The sequence below is a fragment of the Antedon bifida genome, chromosome 10 (assembly GCF_963402885.1).
Source record: "Antedon bifida chromosome 10, ecAntBifi1.1, whole genome shotgun sequence".
Lineage (NCBI taxonomy): Eukaryota > Metazoa > Echinodermata > Crinoidea > Comatulida > Antedonidae > Antedon > Antedon bifida.
In genome coordinates, this window is record NC_136235.1 from 18,681,782 (window position 1) to 18,701,815 (window position 20,034).

Genomic DNA, 20,034 nt, shown 5'->3' on the forward strand with positions numbered 1-20,034 from the left:
TCGTTACATTACCGGTATTTTTTTGCTAGGAGGAACAAATTGAGGCTCCAATATTAAGAAAAAATAAGATTTCAGATAAAACATGTTCAGAAATGAATCATCCAAAATGTGTTCCAACCTTACTTTTAAGCCCCGGATAGCCAGTATTTCTACATGGGGGTTAGTATATACTCCTACATAAGGAAAATCTTATATAATACAGGCCCTACTATATTTTCCATCACTTACTGTTGGTCAGAGTCTTTCAAGGGCATTTGAGTTCGAATTCGAGCAGGTCATCCGACATTGTAGTCATTAACAAACAAGATTTCAAATTCAGCCTACAAAAATTGTTTACCAAATATTATTATCGTTGTTTATATTCTAAACACACATATGGTCCGGTGCTCAACATACATCCATGCCTATATGTTCAGTATCTTACTTGTACTGTAGGCCTACCATGTATACAGCTTTTAGAATATTACAAAATCAGAATCAATATTTACTACGGGTGATTAACCTTTCTGACAGCGTACGGTTTGACAGCGTTTTTCTCAGGTTAAACACGTACGGTTCACGTGACGTCAAATTCGCGTCATATTTTCTTCTTCTCTCTTCTTAACATTTTAAATTCCATAAATATTATACGCTTTTTTTCATTCAAATTTTTCCATTTTGTTTTGTTTATAGAGTAATGTTTTATTATATAGTAAGCCTATAATTATGTTGTCTTATGGTACGCGTGTTGGTTTGCAATATGACGTCATTTCGAGGACTGTACACACGATTTTATCAATCATAGGCCTACAACCAGCATAGAAACACGGATAATGTACTTGAACTATTACGGTAGTTTCTTGTTGATGACTCAAGAATACATTGTTGGCGATAGAACATATACTAATCCTGCATAAACACTAACACTTGATGATGCACTTAACCTTTAATAATCAATTTGTCATACAAAAAAAGAATTCATCAACGATAATTGTAAACGAGATATTACGTATGTTCAATGTGGGTTATGTTTTGACATTATAGAATGACGATATTTGGATAAAAATACGATATTTCTGATAATGTTTGTAAGGCCTACGTTTAGTAAAGATTATCAAATACGTATTACGGTAAACCATACGAAAGAACTACGTCCATGGGGTATACATATACTGTATTACAGAACACATGCTTATTATAGTGTTAGGAAGCTTCTTTTAAAAATACACGCGTAAAAGCCGGGGCATCGTTCGGGGGCCAAACATTGCCTAAAATGAAATTATATCATTTACTGTACTGCGATTAACTGCGTTACGGCAGGCCTATATATGCGTATTGAATACTGTTAACAGTAATGATTTTGCTGAAAAGATACTTTAGGCCTACGTGTTGACACAGCGATTTCAAACCGACACTCGATCAAGTAGGCCTATGGTACAATGAACCTCACAGCCATCTTAATCGTCTCACCTTCTAATCAGTAGTTCCCCCTAGGAGGAGAGTTACGCGTCTTTTACCAGATTTATCACGCTTCCAAAACGCGCAACAAAACACTTACATCAGTGGACTCATAACATTGTTAAGTGGCTATTCATATCAATCTAACAATTTCCAATACATGTTATATAAGTCAAAGAATATCAAACCCCATGGGTATGTTCCCGCAGGCATATTAAATATTTTCGGATAAAGTAAAACGTATAAATAAAAGGAGTATAAGAATTACTTCTATGAGGAAAGTCTTAACACAATGTCACTTGTTAGACTATTTTTTGTTTAGCAATCGGAGCGTAAAACGTGCGATGAATGTTGACAAGGTTTGACGTCTTAAAGAGGTCTTGTAAAGAAACTCAGCCGACGACCACTGTTAGCAAGCATAGGAATATTGGCGAGGGCGAAGATAGGCTACATGGGTTAGTTGTGGTAGAGGAAGGTTTAGGCAGACTGCCGTCTCTTTCGGACCTGTATAAGTAACCGACCGATCTGGATCCCACTCAAAAGCGAACATTGTCAAGTGTCTTCTTAAATGAAAAAAAAAACATTTTATTTTGTATTAGCCTAATTGAGCTCCTTCTACTTCATAATTGAAACAATCACCAGAGCATACCATTACAGAATATTTGAATATTTTTTTAATGAACATTATCTAAACTTTTGGAATTTGTTGTGCCTTTTTATTATTTCAATATTTTTGTGTGTTTTTCATCCGTTTTTTCTTTTGTTTTATATTTTGTATTCTTTTCTTGTTTTTTTCTTTTCGTTTTTTCTTATGTTTAGTTTTCAGTATAGGCCTACTTTGGTTTATAAATGATAATAAAAATAATATTATGTGTAAATTAATTTCAACAAAGCTACTTTAAGTGGATTTTACTACTTTGACACTGACAGAACAGTAAACAATGACATTTCATCTCAGACAAACAATTAATGGTGATGTTAAACGAACCAGTGTAGCCATTGTACGTAAGCATCGGTTGGATTAAAAGAACCTCTCACACTTCAAGAAGTTTCGTAATAGCAATTGACATAAAACAAACGTAGCAAAGAATTGTTACTGTACCTTACAATCCGTTCATTGTTAACTCTTTTCACAGACCAAGCTCTGAACGTTGTGTTCTCAGCGCTGGAACCTGTGTCATCGATCCATAAGTTTAGCCCCTATACTTCAAGTGACTATATTTATAAAAAAAAATCATTATCAACAAACAGATAAACAAAGTTGTGGTAAAAACAAATGAAAAACAAGTAATAATTTGTTGATGATTAATTATAGGTCTAAACATAATAGGCCTAAATAGTAAACAAATAATATAACAATAAAATAAATAATAGGTGAAAACTTTTTTTGTTGTAAATTTCAGTTTCAAAACACAGTAATTTTTTAGCGACTTTGATTAGCCTAAACAATTATCTTCTTTCTTTTGTTGATTTCTGTCTCAAATTGCAATATTTTTTTAATTTTTAGCGAGTTTAGTACAAAGTTATATTTGTCTATAACAGAAGACAAGACAAAGGAATATACTTAAAAGATAACTTATTATAATTTAGTAATTAAAAATCTAATTGATTTAGCAATAAAACCTAAAATGTACAGCTTTAATAACTTGGTAACTTATGGTAGCCTTTCCCGTGTCATGTTTCGTATTCTGGTAGAAAAGATTAGCAATCCAACACAGGACTATGCTATCTTATTTATTGCTAAATGTTTATGCATTACCGGGCATACTTAATTACTGCGGAAATAGCGGAAGTGTTAAATTTTTATTCGAGATCACTGTAAAATTTAACTTTAGAAAAATTGTTTATTTATGACAGATTACTGGTAGGTGAAGTGTATTATCTTAACTCGAGGCGCGTACACAAGATTGCCTGTTACGTAATCAGTATTGTCACTCGAAATTACTGTTAACAAAAGAGTATTATACACCCCTTTTTAAAAGTTGTTCGAAAGTTGTATTCTCAAGAATAAGTTGGTTTGAAAGTTACGAAACAACAAATTTATTTAAATTGACACCCTCTTAAAACGCATTCTCTTTATATTTTCCAAATATGAAATATACTAAAGTTTTAAACAATTCAACTTCATTTAAAATAATTAATACCTATAAGTTAATTAGTTTAGTAGCTGATACTACTGGCTTGAATGTCCCGTAAGAAAACATCTTAATTAATGCGCATTTTTTAATTGCTCTAATTATAGGCATTTCATAAAAATATCCTGTTTTATTATTGTTTTAGCTTTTTTCAGTAATTTGCCTTTGGATTGATAGAAATAATATCCATATTAAAGCCTTTTTATTCACTATTGACGTTTAATACACATAATACAATTTCACAATTTTAAATTGTTTTACTGAATAAGGTTTGGCTCTGTCTAAACTATCAGTTTGAAAAAAAAGTATGATGTGCCCAAATATGATAGTAATATGCCCAAATATGGTAGTGATGACATCATCATGTCTTAATAATATATGGGCATATCACTTTTTTTTGTCACAAAAGGTTTGATAGTGTTTATAGCGCTTAAGGCTCTCTGTCTACACTATCAAACTAGTTGTGTCCAAATATGGTAGTGATATGCCCAAATATGGTAGTGATATGACATCATCATGTCCATATATGGGCATGTCACATTTGTTTGTCACATAAAGGGCTGCTTGTTTTGATCCTTAAGGATCGTTAAGCAGTAACCGAAAGAAGAAGAAGATATAGCGTAGATATAGCGCTTAAGATAGCTAAGGATCAAACTGGCTGAGCAGGCGTTGGCCAAAAACAATCCGTCAGGATCAGAACAAAAGATCTTGGTTGGATTTGAATGACTTAATCTATCCACGCTCGACCCAAATTACAAAAGTGAGGGTAGATTATCGTTGAACAACATTTCTAAAGTAATAACTATTGTTGCAGTGACTAATCATTGTTTGCTGGTTAATAATAATATATTTTTGATATTTCATCATTAGAAAAAAAATGCCACATGTTTGTCGTGGTTTAAAAGTACAAAATATAGGCCTATCTTATGATTTGATCGTTCTCAGGAGGTGCATTCTCACTCCTGAGGACGATCGAAACGTCGAGAAACTCAACAGTTCTTTTCAGAACTAGTATAGGCCTACGTGGTGTACCACAAACTTTATATCAACATTTGATTTCGCCATGCAAACCTTCAAACAATATATTAAAATATATCTTCTTTTATCTAATCTATTGTTATCGCAAACATTATAAAAAAATGTAGCCTTACATTAACATTCATTGCTACAATGTTGGTGCATGATAGTCTCCCAGATACAAGTTGTGTTTTCCTAGTAAATGCACATGTGTTTTGACGATTCAAACATCCTATCAATATAGACAACGTAAACAATGAGAACAAAACAAAAACCGATATTGTATTTATTGTTGATGATGATCAATTGATGGATGGATGGTCCTCGCAAATGTTGATGATCGATTCGTCACGTCTAAGCTATTTTCTAAACACAGTTATTTATTTTTTAATTTTATTTATTGATACAGGGGCTATTTTGTGAACCAGTTCACCGGGGTAACCCCCTACTCGTCTCGATTGATGAACTGGGTTCTTTAAAGTGCACACGGGTTATAACTGTGTACACTGGACTTACGGTTTATAGTCCTTATCCGAGAAGACTCTTGTTCCACCATTAGAACTGAGTAACAATTCCGAAAGCAATACACTCTCTTTTTTTTCTGGAAACCAGAGGGTCCACTAAAGTTTGTTATATTATAAAAGTATAGAGCTCTGGTTAATTATACTAAGTAGACATATCGATTTTTTCATTTCTGTCATGTGAGGTCGATGATTAAATTATGGTTATCAATAATCAATATTTATTGTTATTGTTTGCACATTCCATGCATTACCTCCTGGTAACTAGCCCTGATTATTGCATCCTACTGTATAAGTGTACAGCATACAGAGCAGTATCGGTACCATATTTTAACATTATTTGTTAAAAATTAATCACACCCTCTGTTTGTTAAAAATTGGTGATTTTAACGATTTGTAGGGGTCTCACATTTACTAATAACAACATATTCTGCTTTATTTAATTATAGAGAAACTATATACAGAACAGAATCCATGACAGTTGTAATAGTCTGATTCAAACCATAGTTAACGTACTTCCACAATCCAACCTACAGACTCAGTACATCAGCGTTAGTGAAAATTGGTATTCTCTTTTTGTTTTTGTATGATTTGTATATGGATGTACTATCCGAAATAACGAAAATGAATGAATGAACGAATAGAGATATTCATCTATGCTTTAAATATACCACACCAAGTAGCATTTAATGATCAGCAGTTGCTGGATGGATCACCCTCATTAAATATGGTTCAAATAAAAAAGCATTATTAACTTTGTTGGGTAAAATAGAGTAAAACGACAATAACTTTCTAATCTGATGACTACCATGCGATATATCAGGCAACAATAATCATCCATCGGCTGATTTCACTATTTATTGTCACAATATTATCTTGGCAAGTATTACTCACTAGCTGGCGTTGTTTCGTAGTAAAACAGTTCATAGCAGTTATGTATGGAAGGCAATCGCCGCCAAAAATACAAAAGTAAAACAAACAACGTACTTTCACAAACGAACAACGTACTTTCACAAACGAACGATCTAAACTAAAACAAAGAACGTACTTCCACAAACGAACAACCTTCTTTCACAAACGAACAACCTACTTTCACAAACGAACAATCTACTTTCACAAACGAACGAACTAATGCAAAATAAGCAACGTACTTTAAAAAACGAACAACGTACTTTTTCGCGAACAACGTATTTTTTTACAAACGGACAACGTACATTGATAAACGAACAACCTGCTTTATCAAACGATGTAGATTGCCGAATGAACTAAGGACTCGTCCATTTTTTAAGTCGGGTATAAAAACACCACATGACATGAGGAAAATAAAATGTTGTTAATAGTGAGCTCTCTATGTTGTGTCTAAGAATATAGAGTATACACTATATAACTACATACAGTGTAGCAAAGGTAAAATTATGGGACCCGCCTTTTATTTCAATTGTTATCATGATGACGTCATCAAAATTAACACGAAGATTTTTGGAAGGAATTTATCTGAGCAACAACATATTAACGTGTAGAATTGAAGAATTTGGATGCGTAGAATATAGATGCGCGCTATTTTAACTGAACTATGACGCAAAAGATAAAAATACGACTTTTATAATTCAACTGGCCATAAAATGATGTCACAACATCCGATACGCAACATTTTTACATGAATTCGTATCTAGAATTCAACATCTTCCAGAAAACGTTTTCATAAGGGTCATTTTTCCTCCATTTATCAGTTTTGCTTACGCGCGCAAGATACAGGCTGCTCTCTTTGAGAGGCATATCCTCTTATCGGAACTTTTGCAATTACCCACTTAAAAAATGGACGAGTCCTTAGTTCATTCGGCAATCTACATCGTTTGGTAAAGCAGTTTGTTCGTTTATCAATGTACGTTGTTGAAGTACAGGGAGGTTTTCGCGCACAGCATAGGTGTGAGGATCACATTTTTACATTAAAAAGTATTGCTGCCTGCAGATTTGCAGAAGGGAAAAACACCTATATGGCCTTCCTGGACTTCCGAAAGGCATTCGACAGTGTATGGCGAGAAGGGCTACTAAAAGCTATATGGAACTGTGGTATTAGGGGTAATATATGGAAACTTATTGACAAATTATATAAAAATGTTGAAGGATATGTAAAATTTGGAAACATTTCTACTGATTCATTTGTAATCGATCAGGGAGTTAAACAGGGATGTACTCTATCTCCTGTACTCTTTTCCATTTTTATTAATGAATTTAAGAAGTTGTTAGAGTCAAATAATGTTGGTGTTAAGATCCAAAATAAATGGATGGGTAGTCTTTTCTGGGCTGATGATGTCGTGCTAATTGCCAATAATGAGCATGACCTTAAAAAGATGCTTAAATTAGCAGGTGATTTTTCAAATGATTGGAAAATTAATTTTAACTATGAAAAATCAAAAGTCTTGATTTTTGGAAAAAAGATAAATAAATATAAACAATGGGATCTTGGCAAACATCACATCACAGAAACAGACACCTACCAATATCTAGGAGTGCTAATATCAAGAAATTTATGTGAACATCCGCATATTGACAATGTTGTTAAAAAGGGTAATAGATTAGTTTCATATGTTAAATCTATAATTGATAATCTTGATGACTTTGACAGAGTATATTACGGAAATATCCTATGGAAAACAATAGTTTTACCTTCTATTAATTATGCTTGCTCTGTTTGGACTGGAGGGTCCAATTCAGATATTGAGAGACTGGAACGGCTTCAAATGCAGATGGCACGATATATTTTAAAAGCACCAGTGTATACACCCAAAGTGGCCTTATATGGAGATTTAGGATGGATACCCTTAACCGTATCTCATAACATATTACAACTAAAATTCTTTGAACGTTTAGTCGGGTTAAATGAAAAACGATGGCCCAACCTATTGTACAAGACTATGCTTAATTACAACACAAAAGAATTACGATTTAAATTCCTTAGTTGTGTACGAACCACTTTCTGTAGATTTGAATGCATGCATATTTTTAACAATGTTATTAAAAATCGCACTATGGAAAATTGGTTTAATTTACTGAAACAAAATATTTTAGATAATGTAAATAATCAATGGTCAGAGGACCTCGCATCTAAAACGTCGCTATCTTTTTATGCAAAGTTAAAATCAAAGCCGGATCTTGAAAAGTTTTTACTTGATAAAACAAATTTTAATGGTGCCCGTCTTAAATTTCAAGCCCGTTCCAATACTCTCCCTTTAAATTTTAAATTAAGTAAATGGACCGTGGATAATGATGGTCTCTGTTTATTGTGTAACTCTGGAAATATAGAGGACATATCTCACTTTTTATTTAGTTGTGATGCATTACAATGTGTAAGAGAAGAACAGCTAAATATACTTAAACAAGACTTAATTTTTCATAACGAGTTAGATGTTTGGGAAACATTCTGCACCAGTAACAATGACGAAAAAATGTTATATGTTCTGGGGACGGATACACTTCCCCTCAGTAATAATGTTCTATTGAGTCTTGACAAATTTTGTAAAGTATACCTAGCAAGATCTTGGAAAATACGAAACAATCTTATACAACTCGCAGATAGCATGTAATGTTTTTGTTTTGTTGCGGTATAGAGATCTTTTTATTTTGAGTTTTTAATATTACTATTTTTTTTTTTTTTTTTAAATTTTGGTACAATTTTTTTTTTTTTTTTTTTTTTTTTTTTTTTTTTTTTTTTTTTTCTCAGTTACTGTACTACTTAAAAATTGTTTGTATTTCTTTTCTTTTTAACTCATTGTATTTTGCATAAGTGCCGTACGACTACGATAGCGATCGAGTCGGCGGTTGATAATTTTATTTTGTATCTGTTTGTTTTTATTAATTTGTATCTGTTGAATGTCTATCTGTATATAGAACGCACCGTGTATGAACGGGTGCCACCGTTGTAAAGGTGTAGTTTCAATAAATTATTATTATTATTATTATAAAAAAAATTATTATTATTATGTCCGTTTGTAAAAAATACGTTGTTCGCGTAAAAGTAGGTTGTTCGTTTTTTAAAGTACGTTGCTTATTTTGCATTAGTTCGTTCGTTTGTGAAAGTACGTTGTTCGTTTGTGAAAGTACGTTCTTTGTTTTAATTTAGATCGTTCGTTTGTGAAAGTAGGTTGTTCGTTTGTGAAAGTACGTTGTTTGTTTGTGAAAGTACGTTGTTTGTTTTACTTTTGTATTTTTGGCGGCGATTGCCTTCCATAGTTATGAGCGGGTACTTTCTATCGATGAATCATAAAACAGTCAAGTGCTAAAATAGTAAATGATCATTGGTTCAGAAATCCGACGATTTGATTGGCTGATCGATTCAGTAATTGATACGTTACGACGCCCGGATGTTCCTGAATACCATGTGCTCCTGTCATAATAGTGGCTAGTGAACGATCTACACTTCATTCACTGACAGACGTCGAAAGAGCAGACTTATCATTTTTGACACACTGGACATTTTGATAGTTTAATTAATACATATATTCAAAGATCAATCAAAGTTTTAATTTGGAAATACAATTCGCTATGAGGATAAGAAAAGGTAAGAGTCTTTTTACACGTTCTTCTTTTGCTATTTTTTACGTGCTTCACTGTTTTGTCTTTGTTGTTAACCGTTTACATGTGTGGCCACCTCGTGTGTTGATATGAGATGGTACAATATGTTAAGATTGAATACGTCATGGTGGTATTTTCTTACATCACGCGCTTTGTTTTTAAGTCTAGATTCCTTGCATACTAAGTTGGCAGGTTGCACCGTACCATTGTGTGGCCATTGTTTGTAACGTCGTCGTTTGTATAGTATTTTTTTGCCCGTGTTTTTGTCAAATCCTATATTCCTATATACAATACTGAACAATTGAATTCGTTTGAACATAACTATTACAATGATCATAGCGTTTTGATATATATATTTCAGTTGTTTGGCTATTATCTATACTGTTTAAATATTAAATTTACTCTTTATTTTGTATATATAATGCATTATTCTTTGTACCGTACATTGTTTGACATTCAGTAACAGCGTCATGACGTGTAACTTCACACTAAGGATCATGTTTTAGTACATACAGTTGCAATTTGATTTATAGGTGATTAATATCTCCGTTGATCGTTTGAGGTTGTGACAAGTATACGTTACTTTACCTTGATAAATTAAGAACCATCGTTAGTTTACGCTATAGGTGGCAAGGCGGGCAAACATTTGATCACTACAAACATGCTAAATATGTCCTTGCCACCGTGAACAAAAATGTTAGTAAACCTCGAGGCGGTTGATCCTCCTGAGCATGGGCCTAGTTTTGTCTATTATTACCCACATTCAAAGCATTAATTGTCCTGGGATTTTCGCACAAGCCATCTATTGCTAATGAGATGAGGTTCTGAAAAGGATAACGAATTGCATTATTCTCTGTAGCGTTCCGTTGATATACGTTTTCACTGTTGGTTGGTCTAGACTTAAAGAACTTAAATAGGCTTATTACTTGATCTTAAATTACTGCTTGAACAGCAAATTGCCCGCTTCTTTCGGTAGAATCGTGTTTACACCGGCTAAACAATTCCAATGATTTGTATAAGTCGATAATACACTAGCCAATTTGAATATTTATCTTAATCATGCTATGCTAAGCAGTCAGTGTTTGTTGTCTGACTTATTGCAACGTATGTTTTTAACGTTCGTAACACCATGCGTACGCGGCGACGTGTCTATGCGCTGCCGTTCGTATAGTGTGAACACATTAACGAATACATTCGGCGTAGAACATAAAGTGAGATAATAATAATTAATGGTAGACTAGGCAATCGTGGATAGATTAACGACAAAGCGGACTCCGCTGCCATATGGTTTATACCATTCACTCGTCACTAGCAATATGCTGCATGCTCGTTATACAAATAGCTGATTCGTAAAGGGTGCGGGTATGCAAGTCAACTACATCGCCAAACAAAGACACAATTTGTTTCAATATTTCTATCTGTAATAAACAATAAACACACGACGGGTATTTTGAGTTATTGAAAGCTATCACACACGATGTTTAAGGCCAACAAATGATAAACATAATAGGTTTCGACCTACGTTATTATTTATCCACTATTGTTCCTTAATAAAAATAATACGATTCAAATGGATTATCTGGGCTGGTTGGTTTTCAAACAAAGATTTTTTCCTTTTATTATTTAATTTGGCAGTTATTGTAAAATTAGCCCGGTAAAATTCCAAGTATTTAAAATTCTACTGTATAACCTGTCAAAACGCTAAAATTATTCACTCATTTGTGACGCCTTTGTAATAAAAGACGCGTAAAACACACCATGTGATTGGCTAATACGAGCATCGTTCGAATCAGAAAACCAGACGATAATTTGTTTTAGAAATCGAAAAATCGTTGGCGCGTGTAGCACTAACTAATTACTGTGCAAGTACTACTTACAATTGACATAATATTAGTGCTCTACAGTTCGATACTAGTCGTTCGATTATTGTGGTGAGATTTAAAAATAAAATTGATGAATCGCGTATAGAATAAAAAAAATCATTATTCAACCATGGAGTAAAATTACAATAGACTCTATGCAAAGTTACTGATGGGTCTCTTAAAAACGAATAAAAATGTATTAATGATATAAAGTGGTAACATGTTAAAGGAAGTAGTTTTTAATTTGGTAAGGTTCCCTTGAGGTGTATTCACACGACGGTTTGTTATCGGGGTATGGCACTCCGTATAGCGTATTCCCAAATCCTGGTCTCTACCTTCCGGCTAACAATTAGTATTTTTTAGGCCTAAATGTATCGTATACTCTCACAAATCTTGTATGATAAACAAAGCATTACACATCCGCCCGGCTGTGCCTTTTGTCACACAATGAGTACATTTTTTTTATTGCTAGGAATCTATAGAGCACCTTATCGATTTGCTTTGTCCGCCGCGTGTCTCGTGTTCTTCTTTCGATAATGGAATTATTTGAATTGGAAAGTAAATTGTTCGCTGCAGCAGCCTATCTTTTGTTCACCGCTCCACCTGTTGGTAATTCGGCTGTTCATAGGTGAATCTTAACGTCATTCGAAAGGTAAAGTTCTTTGTTTGAATGACAACCGAAAACACAACAGTGAACTACAACACTTCAAAAACAGAAGCTAAATGTCATTTTCGACCAACTGGGAAGTTCTCCCGATGAACAAAGACACGTGAAAAATAATGACCCGATTGTCTAATCGAGCTCATGATGTTTCGTCAGTTCACAGTCAATGAGCAGATTAAGTTGATTATCACATATCGATTATACTGTACAACTGTAAAAAGCGATTTACTGGTCTTTACCAAATTTAGCAAAAAAATGAAATTATGAATTGATTATTGCTGCTGCGTATTGCCAGTACAACGCGTGGTTTTGTGATCACGTGTTAGTTTGGTCATATCATTAATTTGGTTTTAATGCTGATTACTTTTTCCAGATTGAAAATTACATCATTCAATCTGAAACTGTTAATTCCGTTGATGGTATTCTTAATTAAACCACGTGTTAGTTGCGATTTCTTTTTTGTGTTTACATTTATATTTTATGTCTATTTCGACATTTTATTTCCTCCTCTTGTCCAGTAAAACATCTAGAATATTCTTAATCGTAAAATATACATAATAACTGAATCATAATTTTATTTCATTTGCATAATTATTATTAATATTTTCATATTTTGTACAACCACGGTTTTTATTGGTATTCTGACGGTTTTATAATTTAATCGTGTTCTTTGTTTGCGCGGGAATCTGTGTGTGATCCAACCCTTCTGTCATTCGCGCTACAACACTATCAGATCCGAAATTAATTTACCCTGATTAGATTTTTGACAACTGGTTGACTTCTCATCGTAAGACTAGACACCGGTTGTTGTATGCGTCATCATCATTATTGATGTTTGCCTTTCAGTTCCCGAATGCTGCACCATTGTATGGGATGCCACACGTGTCAAACGTCTGTAGCTCGTATTTTTTACTCATTATTCAATAAACGCAGATTGGCTACGAATCACTTGCAGTTGACTTTTTGATTGCTTAGGCCTATCACTCCATAGTTGAAAACAATTGAATTAATTTTACGTGCAAGATTTAACTGTTAATAAAATCATTTCTAGATTAATGTTCACTCTAATTGCCTGCTAATTTTCATTCATTTTTTTTCTCTAAAACTCCTTGCGTTGCAACTAAAAGTACAGGAAAACCCGACCATTAAAACACGTGCTGAGTTTCGTATGGAAAGAACCAATCAGATACCGTTTCGTGGCTTGTTTACCAGTAATAATCTTTTCATCTTATTAAAAGCCTGTTGTATCAAAAGCGACCACGTGTTGCCTTTTATGAATGAAACAAGGGTTTTAAAAATGCAGGTAGTAAGCATAACAAGATTACCATTGAACTCGAATTTTAGAAAATATTATAATATCCCCGAGAGCAGAACAACCGTAAAGGAATAACTTAATTACTTTCTGTACCAGTAAATGTTTGTGGGGAGGAATTTTCTAGAATATATTTCTTTGTCTAGTGGTAATGTTGTACCAGGTGAAGTTTAAAGTTCATTCTGTTTAATAATTTAATTTTGAAACGTGATGTATTGAGCCTTAGCCTACTGCTGTTGTTTTTACTGTATGTTCATATTTACTCCAATTAAAGCTATACTTCTTGCGCAATGGTGTGGTCGTGGACCTATAATTATTTCTAGGTCCATGGTGTGATAGCAAAATCCCATGAAGTTTCCATATAGAGTACATTGCTAATTGCCTTTTTAGACGACGTATTAATTTATCTTAATTGGTTTACTAATTTCTCTTGCGGGTCACTGATTCCGATATTTTATGTAAATACAGACAATAGTGATTTATTGTCAATAAGTCCATGGTGTTAATTTATGTTTATGTACAATCACACTTGTCAATATCGGTGACATTTGAATGACATTTCGCCGGAAAGTAAACTAAAGTGATTTAAATTAGATTTTTTCAACTGAATCGATATAAAAGAAAAATATCTTTAAATTTAATATAGACCGGTTTATCAATTAACATTGTACGCGAAGCAAGTCTATTTGGACGACAAATGTAAGCCGTCGAGCCAATATGGGTACAGGGTCATCCTTTGTGGTCAGAAACTTTTCCGAATGTCTTGTTGACAATATTTGATTGGACCTTGAGTGTCTTTCGACAGAAGTTTGAACATGGAATGAGCAATCTTTAGCAGACAAAGGATACAGGATGTAACTCAATGCCCCTTGTATACTCGTCCCTTGAAATCACGATATGTCAATATTTACAAATTCATATATCTCGTTCTGTGTTTGATTGAACTATCTAGGTCAAAGGATTAATATTAGCTTTTAACTTTACATTTCTGTCAAATCACTGAGAATTAAATTTATCCATGGTCAAATAAAGTCATACTATATTTTTAGAATTATGTTCGTTTAAGTGATTGTATTTATACTTTATGTTTTTCAGTGAGTACCAAGACTTATGAGGTTGAACCTCCAGCGCCAATCGGAGTTGTTTTCCGGAAGCCTAATCAAACTGGTGAAAAAAGACCAGCAAAGAAACGTAGAGGAAACTTGCCAAAAGAAGCTGTGAAGATATTAAAACAATGGTTGTACGAACATCGATACAATGCTTACCCGAATGATCAAGAGAAAATGCAGCTTGCTCAGATGGCAAATCTGACCATTTTGCAAGTTTGCAATTGGTTCATCAACGCAAGGCGAAGAATCCTTCCAGAAATGATTAGAAAAGAAGGCCACGATCCCGACAAATTCACAATCTCTCGAAAGACTTCAGCAAAATCCAAGGCAAGGAAAGAATCGGAAAACAGCGAGGAACCAATGGAAACGGACGATATTTCAGAAGCTGACAGTTACGAATCGTCAGAAAGACGACTGACAGAAAGTGAAACAGATTCGACAAAAGACATTGATGAGGAAGATACAAAATCTGAGAGTATCTCTCCAATGGAACGTCCTTACCACCCAGTAACACCACCTTATACACCTCCACAACAACCAGAAACGTTGCTACCTTCACGAAGAAGGTCTCCGTCTCCAATTCGATCTCTTCCACATCGTGAGCTGCAACGACCTCCAACATCATACATTTGCCATGACACTCGTGAACCTGCTATTCCATTCTATTCAGCGTTTTTGGCACCGCCTGCCAGGACAATGCATTCCCTGCACCCAATGCACCCGATTATGCCATCACCATATTATGGATTAATGTACGGACAGCACCCTCGTCATCATTGGATGAGAAGACATGAATGCGAAACTCCTTTGAACTTGGTTGTGAGAAAAGACTCTGAATCGCCGATCGACAATAGAAAAGACAATCGTGATGAAACATTCAACTCTAGAAGAAAATATAATTTAAATTTACAGCCACCAGAAAAAGACTTTACCAAAGAAACCCAGTGTAACAATGGAAACGCCTTTAGTAAATTTGATGTTTTGGTTGAGGCCGCAGTGTCGAGGCGGGAAAGCGAAAGGCAAACAACAAATCACCATCGGCCTAAACAGTATGAACATTCATTTGGGGTGGCTGTAAATGCATGATTTGACTTTAAAAAAAAAGATAATTAGGGTCTAACTATAGGCCTAACAGACGGTTTATTTGACTCAACAAGACCAACTCCCACAGTGCTACATGATTAGGGAAATGCAGTACCGTATTATTATTATTTGTTATCAGTTTATTGAAAGAAGAAACATTTTATATTTTAAAGATGTATTTGATACATTCCATTAATGACGCTTAAATATTGCTTAATTAGAAGTTTAATTACGCCAACAGTACTTTTTATAATACCCTTTTGAAAATTTACTTGAATATGCGTGTGAATTGAAATTTTAATCCATCACATTGTACTTTACGCATACTCGCCTCTGCGCATGCGTAATTTTGTACAAATCTAACTTTTTCTGATAGCTTAGTACAGTACGAAGTTAGAAACCTTCGCTTTCACGACGTGACTCTATTGAGTAAGAATGTCATTTTGCGCATGCTCAGAAAAATTTTCGACTCCATAGCTGCGCGTAATTTAGCGGCGCGTCGTGAAAACGAAAGGTATAATGTTTCTGGAAGAATACACCTGTGACAGGTGTAAACCCAAATTACCTTGACTAAAACTTAAAATGCAGAAGTATGGGCTACTCGTTTCAACGTTGATTTAGCGTAGTATAATTTTGTTATAACTTATCAATATACAACTATACTTAGTGTTCCAATTTCTTCCTATTTAATTCCACTTAACGATGCAAAATACATACCAAACAGTTTTATAATAATTTATTAGCCAATTTCCGTACAATTTCCAATCCGTCTGTGTCGATGCATTTCCATTGCTCTTATTATCGTATGACGTGTGGCGCTCTATGTAAGCTTTTGTACAAAAAATGTTCGTCATTTGTATTAAAGAATGTTTAAAATGCTTTGAAAAAAAAAAGTTTCTAGAAAGGGCAAATAGCAGGTTGCTGTGTTCATTTTTGATATTTTTGTTTTTGTACATAACGCAACAATGGTTCCATTTTGTGTAAAATCCAATACTGTATTGACGGTTTTTGTCAATAAAAAATACTGTTTTCATTACAAAAAAATGTGTTATGTTTCGAAATTCTGCGTGATTGTTTGTTACTTAAATGATATACCGGTACCCATTTTGAAAAACGCCGTTTGCTTGGTATTCACGTATGTTATTGCATATAAGGCCTAGTATAATTCACGAATTAAAAAAGAAGTGACATTTCATCTTTAAACAGCAACCGGAAACGAATTAAGGTTTGGGAGTAAAATGAGTTTTTCCAAGAATGATTAAATGACCACCACACAGTGTGCACTGTATGTTGGCATGTGAAATTTCAGATGGTTGTTTGGAAATCAAGGGAAACCCGTCGATGTATTTTGATGATTTTATGTGTGCCCAACATCCGAAGAAGTCCAATAGCTTAGTTCTTATCTCTCGTCCTATAGTTATACTCGTTGTATTACCCCTCCTATTACTACTAGCAATAGTTAGATTATGTGTGTGTCCCAGGATTTTCGCAACTCGGGGATGTCTACAATTTTGGCCAACTCCAACAGTTTATTATGCATAATGTAGCCTACAGATGTGCCTTTTAAATGCACAGTATATTTGGCTGCCCAACGTAAGCAAGTTCCTGGAAGATAACCATAATACGATGTAACCACATCCATAACGATCGTGTTTGTCGATCATTAATCACCAATTAAATGAATCAAACTGTCATTGTATTCACCCACTTAACTCTGATCAAATCATTTATTGCTTTACAATATACAGAAACACCCCAGGGACCCCAAGTGGCCACTTAATAGAGTATAAGATCAAGCATCAAGCAAAAGTGTCCCCTATTGGAGGTTTACCCCAAATCTGTCCTAATTGAGGGGTTCTATTTTTTATATTGTGTGGTTTTGTATTTTTTTATCTCCACTACACAGCAAAGCCCTGGGACCCAACCCAAAGTGTCCACTTAATAGAGACACACTGAACAGAAATTACCGTATAAGTACCAACTATCAAATAAAAGTGTCCCTTAACAGAGGTGTACCCTGAGTACGGAAGGGGTCTACATTATATTATGTGGTTTTTTATTTATCTCCACTACCGCGTTACGGTACCACATATGCTGTTATTTCTCATCTTGTGACAGGAGAATCTGTAAGTGGAAAACAAGTTATTTTTAGCTACACCTAGGCCTATATTGAAGGTGATTTTGACATGAATGTCATGAATGTAACATGTGTCTACTGCAGGTTTTATAGGTTATACGTATTCAGTTACTGGCATTGTAGCATCACGGGTTGTTGGTAATTGATAAGAATGCAAATCTAGCATTCTTTATACATATTCCTTGAAGTGACAACGGTTTCATTTTCGAGAAAAGGATATATTTATAGTCGGTAAGCCTACTTCTACTGAAAAATTCAACATACCGATGTTTTAAAATTTCCCACAAAAAAGTAAAAACTTTGACTTGACCACCATCAGTATCGGTACCGCTACTTGGTAAATGACTATAGACCTCTGTACGATATGACGTTGGTAAAATCAAAAGTTTCACATTGTATGAAACATTTCAGAATATTTTTAATACCATAATAAAAAATGAAATGTTGATGTATTAGAAATGTAGGCTTACGCAACAGGTGCATGTTGAGCAGAATTTATAAAAAGGAAGACCGGGTTTTTGTTAAAAAACCAAAGATTAGTATTGGACCACGTGGTGATAATTCATCATCAGTAGCACTGGGTCCTAGATGCAAGCACATAGAACTTAAAATCCCGGTGGCAGGAAGAGATGCCTTATCTCCCAGAAACAAGCACATTGTATAAATCAGCTTGTACGTGACCGGTAGCCTGGGGAGGAGAAGCGGCACGATATCATTTGTTGAATTCGTACTCGTAGACATTTTTATTGTTACAAAGATAATAAATGAACAATTGTAGGCCTACTTTATTTTCCATATTTATTACCATTTCCAGTTTCAGTCCATTTTCGATCCATTTGCTTTAGATGATGACCCCAGTCACCAGTACTGCTGTTTGGTCAAGGTGTACGTACCGTTTTTATGAACCAAAGAACTTAGATTCTAAAATTAGATTAGGCCTATTATAGTTACACATTTAGTCGGTAACTCAAGCAAAGTGTACAACATAAAATGTTGACAGCTCTTAATGGAATATGATTTTTATTGGTACAGCGGCAACACCCATCAGGGCCTTATCTAATCCTCGTCCATTCTCGCACCCCCTTTGAAATCATACCAAAATGTATGTGGTTGGTGTGCTGAATCGTTATGGGGGAACAATTTTGCCAGATGTCAATTCACTCGGAAGTTTCCAGCCTGGCGCACCGGAAAGGTAGCTGACAGTAACGGCCACTGAACTGATCTTAATTCAACGCCGGATAAGTGAGATAAAAGTAATAATGAGGTATCCTGGAAATTGTAACGGCAGAATAATGGTTTTAAATTGCACATTGCGCGTAAAAGAAGAGAGCATTGACATTTAAGGTGAATTGCCTTGTTGGTTGTGTGAACAAGGGAACAGTCGTTTTATTATGCAAGTTATGTTCTAATCCATGCAATGACAATGTGTAGTACTTAGCAGTAAAATATGGTTGAGCACGCATGCGTATAACGTGTGTTAAGGCTATTTGTGAATCATCAGGTTGTGTTGACGGAACGAATACAGCAAAATATGTGAAAGAAAAAGTTCGGCAACATCATCGATGACAAAACATTGTATTGCCAGTGAGTGATTTACGGAAGGGCATGATCATAATGTGATCACCTCTTAAGCACTAAGGTGCAACTCGAGTAATTTGACGAATTATTCGAACTTTGTAGGCCTACAGTACTTCACTGCATGCGTCTGAAAGCATGGCTCAATATATACTGATTGTAGGCCTATATCACTGTAAATACGTGGTAAATATAAATGATTCCACTTTAAACGACGACATAAACACCACAGAGAGACCACCACAACGACACCTTACTACGTAGGCCTAATAATCATGTAAATTGTAATTTTGACAGGCACGACTGTCACGCCGCGACCCACTTAGCAGCAATAACATGCCGACACAATTATTATTATGAGGCCTATTTACTGTGATATCATAATAGAACAATCACAACGTACATACAATACGGTACAGAGTGATATAATATTTGAAAAACGGCATATGGGGTATTTTTTCTGTATGAATTAAACAACGGAATGCTTTACCCAGAAACAGAAAGGAAATTCCCTGTTATACATGAATTAATCTAGTCTTCCTTTTTTTGATTGTCAGTCCATTTGGCAGACGGCCAACTTTTCCGTTTTGGCGGCAAGCGTAACCCGGAA

At 34.6% G+C, this 20,034-nt stretch overlaps 1 protein-coding gene across 1 annotated transcript; it reads left to right on the top strand.

The window, feature by feature from the left end:
* Window positions 1–9,507: 9,507 nt before the first annotated feature.
* Window positions 9,508–16,745, top strand: LOC144853890 (uncharacterized). The gene is made up of 2 exons (XM_078711745.1): window positions 9,508–9,668; window positions 14,616–16,745. The coding sequence occupies exons 1-2, from the start codon at window positions 9,653–9,655 to the stop codon at window positions 15,713–15,715; spliced, it is 1,116 nt and encodes a 371-aa protein (XP_078567871.1). The 5' UTR covers window positions 9,508–9,652; the 3' UTR covers window positions 15,716–16,745.
* Window positions 16,746–20,034: the final 3,289 nt, after the last annotated feature.